The sequence below is a fragment of the Procambarus clarkii genome, chromosome 16 (assembly GCF_040958095.1).
Source record: "Procambarus clarkii isolate CNS0578487 chromosome 16, FALCON_Pclarkii_2.0, whole genome shotgun sequence".
In the NCBI taxonomy this organism is placed as follows: Eukaryota; Metazoa; Arthropoda; class Malacostraca; order Decapoda; family Cambaridae; genus Procambarus; species Procambarus clarkii.
In genome coordinates, this window is record NC_091165.1 from 11,098,986 (window position 1) to 11,112,164 (window position 13,179).

Below are 13,179 nucleotides of genomic sequence, written 5' to 3' on the forward strand. Positions count from 1 at the left end.
TAAGAGCAACACACGCTGTAATCTCCGAAAGTTCTTCACCAGTTGCTTTTAAATTTTGACAACATTGCATTCGAATAGACGTGTCTTATTATATACCTACTATATAGATGCCACCCCTGTGACAGGTAAAAACATGCATTTTTGAAAAACAGTGCCATCTGTTGCACATAGTGGCAACATGCATGCTATATAAAATATGTCACGAATTCCATTTCACAGTTTCCGATTGCATTGATAAATTTTATTTTCATAGATTTTAATTTATTTTATTTTTTAGTGAATTATTTTGTGTGATATTGTGTCGGAATTGAGCTGTGTTGTTTACCATACCATTCATTTCGTAAGTATAATTATAGATGCCACACCTGTGACAGGTAAAACTATGCTTTTCTTGAAAAATAGCGCCATCTGTTGCATGTAAGAGCAACACACATCCTTTCCTAGATATGTTACAATTCCCTTTCAAAGTTTCTGATTGCATTGATAAATTGAATTTTCATAGATTTTGATTTATTATCATTTTGATTTAATTATTTTGTTTGAATTGCGTTGGACTTGAGTTGTGTTGTTTACCATACCATTCATTTTGTGAGTACAGTTTATTTTTATATTTTTTCATATTTTCATTTTATTTTTAAACTGTTTTTCTTATATTTCAGTGATGGGAACATCAGATCACTTGATGTTCCCAATTTTCTGATGGGAACATCGAACCATTTGGGAAGGCATCGGACGAGGGAGTGGGGAATGATGGGGATGACGAGGGGACATGGGAGGGGGTAATGGTGGGGAAGGACGAGGGGACGGGGGGAGTTTGGGATGGTGGGGATGGGGGAATGGGGAATAGTGGGGCATAGGTGAGTGGGGCATGGTGAGAAGGAAGAGGGGATGGTGGAGTGGGGAATGGTTGGGAGGCCGAGAAGACAGGTGAGGGGGGAAATGGTGGGGAGGACTGGGGGACAGGGAAGGTTGCTGTGGCTCAGGAACGCACATGCGTTGCTGAGCCACAGCAATACGTGGCCGGGTATTGTTGGTAATAAATAAATATATTCATCCTGCAGCCCATAACCATGAAAACATAACATCGTTTTCTGTTGACATTCCTACAATCCATTTTCCTTAGATTTTTAAACACACACTATTGTATATAATATTGATTGGTGAAAGCCCCATTATTATATGTAATAATTTATAGTTCTTATTATAATTTACTGAGAACTACCAAGATTTCTCAAAACAAAACTAAAGCCTTCAATCGGATGTAGCTGATGCATGATATTCGAATAGCATGGAAAATAGTACATAAATTTTACAATTTTCTGGAACTGGAAAAATACAATTATCACTGAAATTGAAGCAGTCCGACTATTTTGCTGTCTAAGGCGATGGGACGTGTACTATAGGACATACTTTGGTACGTAATGACGAGTTGGTGCCTGATGATAGGAAATAACTGGAAATCTACCATAGAGGAACCATGAACATTATCAGCATAAGAACTATAAGCTTTTAGTTACATAGGTACTATGTTATAGCGAGAACGGGTTGCTTAGTTTTAATATCTTGTTTATTAAATAATGCAAGTTTTCCTAAAGTCAAGAGTATATTTCTCTACCTCATTAGAGTATATAGGAATATTTCTGTTTAATGCTCAGGGCACAAAATCTGTTGAAGATACACTGTTTTTATGTTGTTAATTATACAATAGAGTGATGTTCTTCATGCAGCCAAAATTTAATTAAGCTCCGTCCCTGTAGCTTCTCTGACACTTTTGGTCTGTATTCTCTCAACCAGATTAGAACCTTCAGGTCCTGCATTAATGACGGTAGAACACTGGCCTTCATGTGGCATTGTATAATTACTTGTTCACCAACTTACCTCAGCTTCAGTGGTGTAATTTTTTAAAGTTTGCTTCGGTGTAGAGTCAGCAATGAATATGTAATTCAGAAGTACTCCAACCAGCCGCCGTGTTGATTTTTCTCTAGCGCCCACTGAAAGCCCAGATGCCAAGCATGTCCGTATGTGAGGAAGGTCGAGAGTCAGCCTATTTTCTGGGCTTAAACCCAGCCCTAAAGTCTGCAATGATTCAGGACAATTTAAAAATGTAGAAAAATAATTGATTACAATAAATTATGCATGCTCATTAAATTTGACTTTGGAAAATTTTGTAATCTTCTCAGTAACATATTGATTTTTTTTCTGATTAGTATAAGTATTTGAAAATTCTACCAAGTAACATACCATGCCAGGTGTACGATAACTTACGTCCGACTTACTATAATGTTTCGCGGATAGAAATGATTTACAAGAAGGTCACAAACGTCGTCCAGGTGTTCCAGGGTCAGCCCCAAATATTCCTGCTCAGTGAAGCTCATCCTGACTCACGAGTTCTTGCAGACCTGAACGTGAGAGTTCCAATACCCTACAGAACAATAAATTGTATATTTTTATACAAATATTACTGAACAATATCGTTATTCGCAATATATTTACTCAAGCTTGGTTAACGGTAAGAGTTCAGATACCATATTGATATACCTTAATATAACAGTCATAATCCATGACATAAGACATTACGTTTTTGTGAATAGCTTAGGACGTAGGAGTTAGTTACAGTGAATCTTCTTGGAAGTCACATGAGTAATTTCAAAGCAGTCATCATGGGATTACAGAAACTAGAGGCTGAATCAATGCAGTTACTGTAAGCATCTTATACAGATCTTATAATGCAGGCGCCTTTTTTAAGGCCCAAAGCTACGATGTTGTGGGGAAGATGTTAAGATCTGTTCCTAGGTGGTGAGTCCTGGTTCAAAGAAAACTTATGATAGAATGAGGGTGTGCTTGTGAGGGGGTGAACCTTTCTTCAATAACTAAAGTACCTTTTATAACTATGGCTAGAAGAACTTGGACGGCTAGAAGAACTGTTGTCTTGCCTCGGTATACTCAGTATATAGGCAAGACAACAACGTCTCTTTCTAGGCGATTAACAATGCACAAACAACAGGCCTTATCAAGGAATATATATTCGCTACACACGAGACGATCATCAGGGATATTTTGACGAGTAACACCAAAATCATTGATAGATTCATTGATAACAGAAGATTAGACATTAATAAAGCGCTGCATATCAAGAAATCAAGACCAGCAATAAATAACCAGCTAACACACAGTTACACTCTATTGACTTCAAGACCCCGGGCCAATGCTTGGCTCGGGGTCAATGTTTCTTTTTCCCCTGTTTCTTTTTCACTTCTGTATTAGTGCACTGGGTTTAGTCTTGTTTTGCAGGTGACGAGTCACAATAACGTGGCTGAAGTATGTTGACCAGACCACACACTAGAAGGTGAAGGGACGACGACGTTTCGGTCCGTCCTGGACCATTCTCAAGTCAATTGTCTCACAATCGACTTGAGAATGGTCCAGGACGGACCGAAACGTCATCGTCCCTTCACCTTCTAGTGTGTGATCTGGTCAACATAGTCTTGTTTTAATAACATTATCTTGGTGGCGGATGTAGATGCTGAATACTCACTAGTGAGTCCCATCCCTCAACGGGTTTTCTAATCATTGTAGGAGCGGTGGAATGTGCATCTAATGCAGCTGCTGTGGTTGGATTAATGTTGAGATTGTTGCGCAGGGGTTCAGTAGCTTCACATTCCAGTAAGTAGTGCAATAGTGGCGCCTCTGCTTCTGTTCCATAGATTTGACACTCTTTAACTATTGGGTTCATTACCTCGCAGCAGCACTTGTAACCAAGTTTGAGTCTGTGTATGGCTACTGCAATGTCTCTGGATATCTTTTTGCCAGGCTTGAAAGAGGAGTACCCAGCGGCTTGTTCGTACCATATCTCAGTGGATCTTCCTTCCGCTACTTTGGCTCTGTGGCGACTTTTGATAGTTGGGAGTATTTTCTTCTTGATTTGCTCCATAATCTGTGAAAAACTTGGAGGTATTTGAACCTGTACAACAGGTAGAACAGTAGCAGATTTTGCTAGTGAGTCTGCCTTTTCATTACCATCTATGGCAATGTGACTTGGTATCCAATTTATGGTGATTGACAGTCCTAGATTCTGGGCTTCTTTTCCTATATGTTGGATTTCTGTGAGGAGTTGTATATTATCTCTGTACTGACTGGATAACAATGCCTGGAGCGAAGATTTAGAGTCGGTATGAATGATGACATCATGTAAATTATTCTCAATTGTATAGTTTATTGCCTCCTTCAGGGCATATAATTCTGTTTGCAATGTTGAGCACCAACTATTCATGCTCCAGTAAGCTTCATGGTTGGTAATGTAAACTGCTGCCCCCTGCAGAACCTCTTTCTTGATCAACTGATCCGTCTGTGAAGATGTGAGTCTTTGTAGGTCTTGAGATGCTCCAAGCCTCTGCGAGTCACATGCTGATTTTTTAGCTGGTAATCCTTCAATGATTATCTTTAGACTCGATTCTTCCCATGGAGGAAGCTGCCGAAAGTGTTGATACGGTCTATCTTCCCCTTTGTTTATAATGGTCCATTTCAAGTCCACTTCCTCTAGAATCTTGACCAGATTATCCGTCTATGCACTTGTTCTATATTGAAGGTTTCTCTGAAGCGATCTGTGTATGCTGTCTTTGATTGGCAGTCTGGCGGTGGTTCTAACAGGTTTTGCTGTTATGGTGGCTATCTTTTGTTTGATCCTGTTTTCTAATGCTGGTAAGTTGGTTTTCCTTCTTAGATTCTCTGTACGCGTCCATATAGGTGCTCCCAGCATTGTTCTGAGAGCATCATTTTGAGACACTTCCAGTTTCTCCTATTGGTTATCACTGAGGGATGTTAGAGCAGAAGCAGCATAGTCAATGAGTGACCTAACTCCTTGAACATAGTACATTTTGAGTACTGGTAGGGATTCACTATCTCTAAGACTTGCCAGGGAGCGCAAAGCTGAGTTTCTGGCTTTATAACGTTGCTGAAGATATTCAATTTCTTGAATGAATTTCAACTGACTGTCTATTATAACTCCTAGGTATTGAAAAGAGGTAACCCACTCAATTTCATGTCCTTGTATTGCGAGTCTGATGTCTTCAGTTCTCATTGTAACAGCCATGGATTTTGTTTTATTGCTGTTTATTTTCACTGCTATGCGTTCCGCTTCCTTGCTGATAATATCTAGGCATTTTTGTGCATGGTTACTTGCGCCTTGCCATTGATGATGATCACAAAGTCATTTGCATAGTTAAGTAGTTTGACTTTTGGTAGCTTGAGCTTCATGAATTGTTCCATGAGACAGTTGAAGAGGAAGGGGCTTAGTATTCCTCCCTGCGGAATTCCATTTTCAGGCCTCTTTGAGGTCGATGTTTTTCCTTGGAATTTGACTTTAGATTCTCGCTTAAGCAGGCTTCCTTTGGCAAAGGCAAGAGCTTGTCCTTTGATTTCCTTATCCACAAAGCCTCACAGTGTAGCTGGAGCATTGGCTAACTCGAAGGCTTTTTCAAGGTCTTGAAAAATAAGGATTCCAGGTGTGTCATTGATATGATCCATGAGGGAGGTAAGGCATTTTGTGGTTCCAACAACTTTTCTGTAAGCAAACATATTTTGGTGTAGTGGATTGGCTTTCCATTCAATTCGATTAAGAGCTATTCTGTCTGCAGTTTTGGCCAGACAGCGTGTTAATGAGATGGATCTTGGATTCCTTGGTTTTTAGGTTTTGGAATGGGAACTATAATTGCACTGTTCCAAGAGAGTGGTCGAGTTCTTGTCACCCATACTCTGTTAATAAGATTCAAGAAGGCATCTTCACCTTTTTCTTCTATCTTGGCCAGCATGTTGTAAGTGATTTTGTCCTCGCCTGGAGCTGTATTTTTAGTTTTCTTTGTAGCTCTTCTGAGTTCTTTCAGATTGAAAGGTTGGTCTAGTTCGTCAGGTCATCATCTATTTTTTTCCATCTTGCTGCTTGAAGCCTTTGTTGGTGAGTCAGTTGCTTGAGGAAGTTGAGTGGAATTGGCTCTAGAAGCAAATAGATTTGCTAACCTTTCTGCTTCTTGCTCTGGATGAACATGATGCGGCGGAGCAGGAGGAGATTTTCCTTGGGCCTTGTTGATCTGCCTCCAGATGTCGTCCAAGGATGTATGCTGATTTAGCTTGGCACACCACTCGAGCCATTTTCCTTCTCTGATTTTTGCTGTTTCTTCGTGCACATGATCTCGGACAGCTCTAAGAAGTCCTTGATTAGTTTCGGTTCTATCTCTTCTGAAATTCATTCGTGCACAATTTAGCCTGTTATGTAGCTTTTTGAGTTAGACGTAACATGATAGAGGTTTACAAGTGGATGAATGGATACAACAAAGGGGATATTAATAGGGTTTAAAAGTATCAACACAAGACAGAACACGAAACAATGGGTATTAATTGTATACGTTTAGATTTAGGAAAGACTTGGGTAAATACTGGTTCGGTAACAGGGTTGTTGATTTGTGAAACCAATTACCGCGTACGATGGTGGAGGTGGGGTCCCTCGATTGTTTCAAGCGTCGGTTGGACATATATATGAGGGGGGATTGAGTGGTTATAAATACGAGCTGCCTCGTATGGGCCAATTGGTCTTCTGCAGTTACCTTTGTTCTTATATTCTTACGTTCTTATGAGACCTAACGCAGCGCATTACTAGGTGTCAGACCCAAATCAAAAGTACAAATGAACTTTGTAGAGTTAATTTTTAATCTTCCTGCTTCAATGAAGAAAAACATTAGGAATATCGAGAAGATTCGTGCCAGAATCTGGCACGAATCATGGGTGACTTTAATTTTAGTGGAATAAACTGGGTGAACAAAACAGTGAATAATGAAGCAGAAGATTTTCTAGAATTAATTGACGATTGCTTTCTTACGCAACACATTAAGGAACCAACGCGGGGAAATAATATTTTAGATTTAGTGTTAACTAACAGGGAAACACAAATTAAGGACATCGAAATAGGGAATGAGCTAGGGAACAGTGATCATAAAGAAATCAGATTTAGCATAGAATTGAATAGATCTGTAGGAGAAAATTCTGTTAAAGTGCCTGATTTTCGAAAAGCTGATTTCAAAAGCTTAAGAAATTTTTGGGGTCAAATAGATTGGAATGTCTTGGGTATGGGGTGTGGGCCGGTCTTGGAGCTAGACCAGTCAACTAAACCAGGTCTTGGCGTCACCCAGCGACAGGTGACATAGAAGGGGATTTCAATGTGGATTCAAAATATAACCTATTTAAAAATATTCTAAGCAAAGCCCAGGAACGTAGTATACCATATAAATTGAATAGATCGAATACTAATGATCCAAAGTGGATAACAAAGGATCTGAAGAACCTTATAGGTAAAAAGGGAGCGTGGTACAAACGAATTAAGACAGGGGAAGTGAGTTTAGAACAGGAATTCGTACAACTGGTTAGAAATATTAAAAAAGAGTTAAGGAATGCAAAAAAAACTACGAAGTTCGCATAGCAGGGCAAGCGAAGAAAAAACCTAAAGTTTTTTTTTCAGTCATATCGAACTAAGACTAGGGAAAGGATAGGTCCATTAAAAAATGAGACAGGTCAAATAACGGATAATGACGAGGATATGAGTAGTATTTTTCATAAATATTTTATATCTGTATGTACTGAAGAGGAACTTAACAATATGCCTTCAGCCGAACAAATATATGTGGGTGGGGACGAGGACAGGTTGACTAGTTTAGCAGTTACCAGGGAGGATGTAATTAAACAAATAGTAAAACTAAAACCAAATAAATCCCCAGGGCCGGATGAAGTGTTTGCCAGGGTGCTTAAAGAATGCAAAGAGGAGCTTTCCGAGCCACTGTCTACCATATTTAATTAATTAATAGAGTTAGGTAGAGTGCCAGAGTCATGGAAGGTAGCTAATGTGGTACCAATTTTTAAGAAAGGAGACAAATCACTTGCATCAAACTATCGGCCAATTAGCCTAACGTCCATTGTGGGAAAGTTACTTGAATCGATAATTGCAAATACAATTCGTCTTCATCTTGAAAAACATAAATTAATAAATGAGTCGCAACATGGTTTTACAAATGGCCGTTCATGTTTAACAAATTTGCTATCTTTTTATTCCAGCATAGTTGAGGCAGTTGATAGTGGTAAGGATTGTGATGTTGTGTACCTTGACCTTAGCAAAGCTTTTGATACAGTGCCACATGAAAGACTGATTAAAAAATAGAGGCTCATAGTATTGGGGGTGCTATATTAAGTTGGATTAGGGCATGGCTAATCTAAAGGAAACAGAGAGTTAGTATAAATGGGGTTAAGTCAAAGTGGGATAATGTTGTTAGTGGATTGCCTCAAGGCTCTGTCCTGGGACCTCTGTTCTTTTTAATATATATAAATGATTTAGATTCAGGTTTGAGTAGCAACATCTGCAAATTTGCAGATGATACAAAAATCGGTAGGGAAATTAACACGGAAGAAAACTCACTATCACTTCAGGTTGATCTAAATGGGGTTTTGAAATTGTCAAAAGACTGGCAGATGCAGTATAACGCTGATAAATGTAAAGTTCTGAGGCTAGGTAATGATGATAGAGTTATAAGATACGAGCTAGATGGTGTTGAGATTGCGAAGTCGCAATGCGAAAGGGATCTGGGAGTTATGATTAGTAAGAATTTAAAACAAAATTATCAATACATGAATGTTCGTAATAAGGCAAATAGGACACTGGGATTTATTAATCGAAACGTTAGTAACAAGACACCTGGTGTGGTTCTTCAGCTATATCTTGCTCTGGTTAGGCCCCATTTAGATTATACAGTTCAGTTTTGGTCGCCGTACTATAGAATGAATATAAATTCACCTGAACGTAGTGAATTGTTATTTTGAGGCCCTTTTCTTTCCCTGATCATTTTGCCAATTCTTTTCTCCCACGAACACATACTTTTATTACCTCCTTCCTCCAAATCAATTCCCATACCACTATTTACTAACAGTTTAAACCCAAACAAACACCTCTAACCACTGGTTCCAACGAGTTCGCAACAGCAACAACCCTAGCCCTCGATAGATTCACCCCATCACGCGCATACATTTCATTTCCTCCATAGAAGCGTTCCCAGTTGTCTATGAAAGATATTGCATTTGATTTGCAATATCTTTCCAGCCGGCAATTGACACCAAGTGCCCTCGACATCCATTCATTTCCAACTCCCTTTCTTGGAAGAATGCCACATATGATCGGGATTCCTCCCTTGCTCCTAACTAATTCAATGGCTGTCCTAAATCTCTGTATTAGTTCCTCACTCCTAACTTGCCCAACATCATTACCCCCTGCACTAATACAAATAATGGGTTTGTCCCCATTTCCCATCATAATATCATTCATGTTTTCAACAATATCACCAATTCCAGCTCCCGGATAGCAAACCCTTAATCTGTTCCCCCTATCTCTGGCACAAAACGTTCTGCCTAAATACCTCACCTCGGAATCTCCCACAACCAAAATTCGCTTCGGTACCGTCTTAACTTTCTGAGCAGCCTGAGGGACCTGCGCTCCGTCGTTCCTCGCTGATTTCCTCGCTGCAGGCGCACTACAGCACTCGTCCTCCAACACGGCAAATGAATTTGCGGTCCTTAGGGCGTCTGTAGGCGGCCTTGTCAAGGTCTTCTTAAGACCCCTGTCTTTCACTACTCTCCACGATTAGGTCTCGTCAACACTGGTCTCCTCTTTCGTTTCCTCTCGAAGTCTTAGCCGTCGTACCTCCTCCCGCAGGGAATCCATCTCTGCTCTCAGAGCTCCAATCAAACTCACCAAATCATTTACTAATCCTTCCATTATTGGAATAATAATGTTACTCCAGAGCTCCAGCTAACACAACCTCTCACTGTGACAGCACCTGACTGACATCATTTCCAAAAAACCATGGAATGATTCCAGGGGTACTTTTTGAAACAAGTTTCTTTACGAAAAATTCCATTTACAAATTTGAAAGCAACCTCGTCAGACCCAAATTATAACCTGCGTCTGAGAGACTACTTGTCAGGCGCAGGTAGTCACAGTGAGAGGTTGTGTGTAGCTGGAGCTCTGATTGTAGTACTATTATCATAGCAATAATGGAAGTTGTAGTGAAGGAACTGATGAATCTAGTTGGAGCTCTGAGGACAGAGTTGGATTCTCTACGGGAGGATGTACGACAGCTGAAACAACAGCAGGAAGAAACAAAGGAGGAGACCATAATTAAAAAGACTTTGTCTTGGAAAGTCGTAGAGGACAGGGGTCTTAGAAAGACTTTAACAAAGTCGCCTACAGGAAACCGTAAGGTTTCCAACTCATTTGCCGTGTTGGAGGATGAGTGCTGTGGTGAGCCTGCAATTCGGTCAAAAGGAAAAGCAGCGAAGCACAGGTCCCTCAAAGTGCTCAGAGAGTAAAGGAAGTAACTAAGCGAATTTTGGTTGTGGGAGATTCCCAGGTGAGGTATTTGGAAAGAACTTTTGTGCCAGAGATAGGGAAAACAAGTTAAGGGTTTGCTATCCGGGAGCTGGAACTGGCGATATTATTAATAACATGAATGATGTTATGGCTGGAAATGGGACTAAACCCATTATATGTATTAGTGCAGGTGGAAATGATGTTGGACGAGTTAGGAGTGAGGAACTGATGCAAGGGTATAAGACAGCCATAGATTTAGTTAGGAGCAAGGGAGGAATCCAGATCATATGTGGCATTTTTCCAAGAAAGGGAGAGGGAAATGAATAGAATTGCCGGCTGGAAAAATATTGCAAATCAAATGCAATATCTTTCATAGACAACTGGGAGCACTTTTATGGAAGAGATGAAATGTATGCTCGAGATGGGGTGCATCTATCGAGGGCTGGGGTTATTGTGCTTGCGAATTCATTGAAACCAGTGGTTTGAGGCGTTTGTTTGGGTTTGGGTTTAAACTGTTAGTAGATAGTGGTATGGGAATTGAAATGGAGAAAGGAGTAATAAAAGTATGTGTTTGTGGGGGAAACAAATTGGCAAAATGATCAAGGAAAGAGAAGGGCCTCAAAATAACAATACACTTAGGGTATATTACACTAACAGTAGAAGTCTAAGAAATAAAATAAACGATTTAAATGCTCTTGTCTACATAGAAAAAAATAAATATTATTGCACTTACCGAAACGTGGATGACTGTAGAAAATAGAGAACTACTAGCTGAATGCCAAATAAATGGATTTAAACTACTTGACACAGATAGATATGTTAGACGAGGAGGGGAGTATCCATATATGTTAGGGAAAAGTTAAAATGTAATCTCAAAGAGGGAATCAAAACTGATCCACACAGAAACTATTTGGATAGAATTAAACGAAAGAGCAAATAATCTTATAATAGGAGTTATATTCAGGCCACAAAACTTAGACAGGATGGTAGCAAAGCACCTATGGGATGAAATATCTAGAGCATCTAGGTCTAGCAGTATTTGTGTCATGGGTGACTTTAACTTTAGTGGAATAAATTGGTTTAACAAAACAGAGAATATTGAAGCAGAAGATTTTCTAGAATTAATTGATGATTGCTTTATTACGCAACACATTAAGGAACCTACGAGGGAAAATAATATTTTAGATTTAGTGTTAACTAACAGGGAAACACAAATGAATGACATCGAAATAGGAAATGAGCTAGGGAACAGTGATCACAAAGAAATCAGATTTAGCATAGAATGGAATAGATCTGCAGGAGAAATTTTTTTAAAGTGCCGGATTTTGAAAAGCTAATATTAATTGAAAAAGTAATTTTTTGGGGTTAAATAGATTGGAAAGTCTTGGGCATGGGGGGGGGGGCGGTCTTGGAGCGAGACGAAAACGCAGCCATGGGGTGACGTAAAAAGGGATTTCGATGTGGATTCAAAATATACCTTATTTAAAAATATTTTAAGCAAAGCACAGCAACGTAGTATCTTGAGGTTATCTTGAGATGATTTCGAAAGTATCAACACAAGACAGAACACGAAACAATGGGTATTAATTGTATACGTTTAGATTTAGGAAAGACTTGGGTAAATACTGGTTCGGTAGCAGGGTTGTTGATTTGTGAAACCAATTACCGCGTACGATGGTGGAGGTGGGGTCCCTCGATTGTTTCAAGCGTCGGTTGGACATATATATGAGGGGGGATTGAGTGGTTATAAATACGAGCTGCCTCGTATGGGCCAATTGGTCTTCTGCAGTTACCTTTGTTCTTATATTCTTACGTTCTTATGAGACCTAACGAAGCGCATTACTAGGTGTCAGACCCAAATCAAAAGTACAAATGAACTTTGTAGAGTTAATTTTTAATCTTCCTGCTTCAATGAAGAAAAACATTAGGAATATCGAGAAGATTCGTGTCAGAATCTGGCACGAATCATGGGTGACTTTAATTTTAGTGGAATAAACTGGGTGAACAAAACAGTGAATAATGAAGCAGAAGATTTTCTAGAATTAATTGACGATTGCTTTCTTACGCAACACATTAAGGAACCAACGCGGGGAAATAATATTTTAGATTTAGTGTTAACTAACAGGGAAACACAAATTAAGGACATCGAAATAGGGAATGAGCTAGGGAACAGTGATCATAAAGAAATCAGATTTAGCATAGAATGGAATAGATCTGTAGGAGAAAATTCTGTTAAAGTGCCTGATTTTCGAAAAGCTGATTTCAAAAGCTTAAGAAATTTTTGGGGTCAAATAGATTGGAATGTCTTGGGTATGGGTTGTGGGCCGGTCTTGGAGCTAGACCAGTCAACTAGACCAGGTCTTGGAGTCACCCAGCGACAGGTGACATAGAAGGGGATTTCAATGTGGATTCAAAATATAACCTATTTAAAAATATTCTAAGCAAAGCCCAGGAACGTAGTATACCATATAAATTGAATAGATCGAATACTAATGATCCAAAGTGGATAACAAAGGATCTGAAGAACCTTATAGGTAAAAAGGGAGCGTGGTACAAAAGAATTAAGAGAGGGGAAGTGAGTTTAGAACAGGAATTCGTACAACTGGTTAGAAATATTAAAAAAGAGTTAAGGAATGCAAAAAAAAACTACGAAGTTCGCATAGCAGGGCAAGCGAAGAAAAAACCTAAAGTTTTTTTTTCAGTCATATCGAACTAAGACTAGGGAAAGGATAGGTCCATTAAAAACTGAGACAGGTCAAATAACGGATAATGACGAGGATATG

The 13,179-nt window shown here is 39.3% G+C and overlaps 1 protein-coding gene across 2 annotated transcripts in view; it reads right to left on the bottom strand.

The window, feature by feature from the left end:
- LOC138365419 (uncharacterized) overlaps positions 1-13,179 on the bottom strand; it is a 108,313-nt gene that overhangs the window by 49,051 nt on the left and 46,083 nt on the right. The window contains exons 2-3 of one of the 2 annotated variants that reach the window (XR_011228802.1): positions 2,266-2,422; positions 1,879-2,076 (exon numbers count right to left, since the gene is read on the bottom strand). Coding sequence is in view for 1 of the 2 variants with exons in the window: in XM_069325736.1 (XP_069181837.1) it covers positions 1,879-2,076; positions 2,277-2,375 (297 nt within the window). In the remaining variant the exon portion in view is untranslated. The remainder of the gene's footprint in view (positions 1-1,878; positions 2,077-2,265; positions 2,423-13,179) is intronic. The other variant, XM_069325736.1, reaches the window with a different exon arrangement.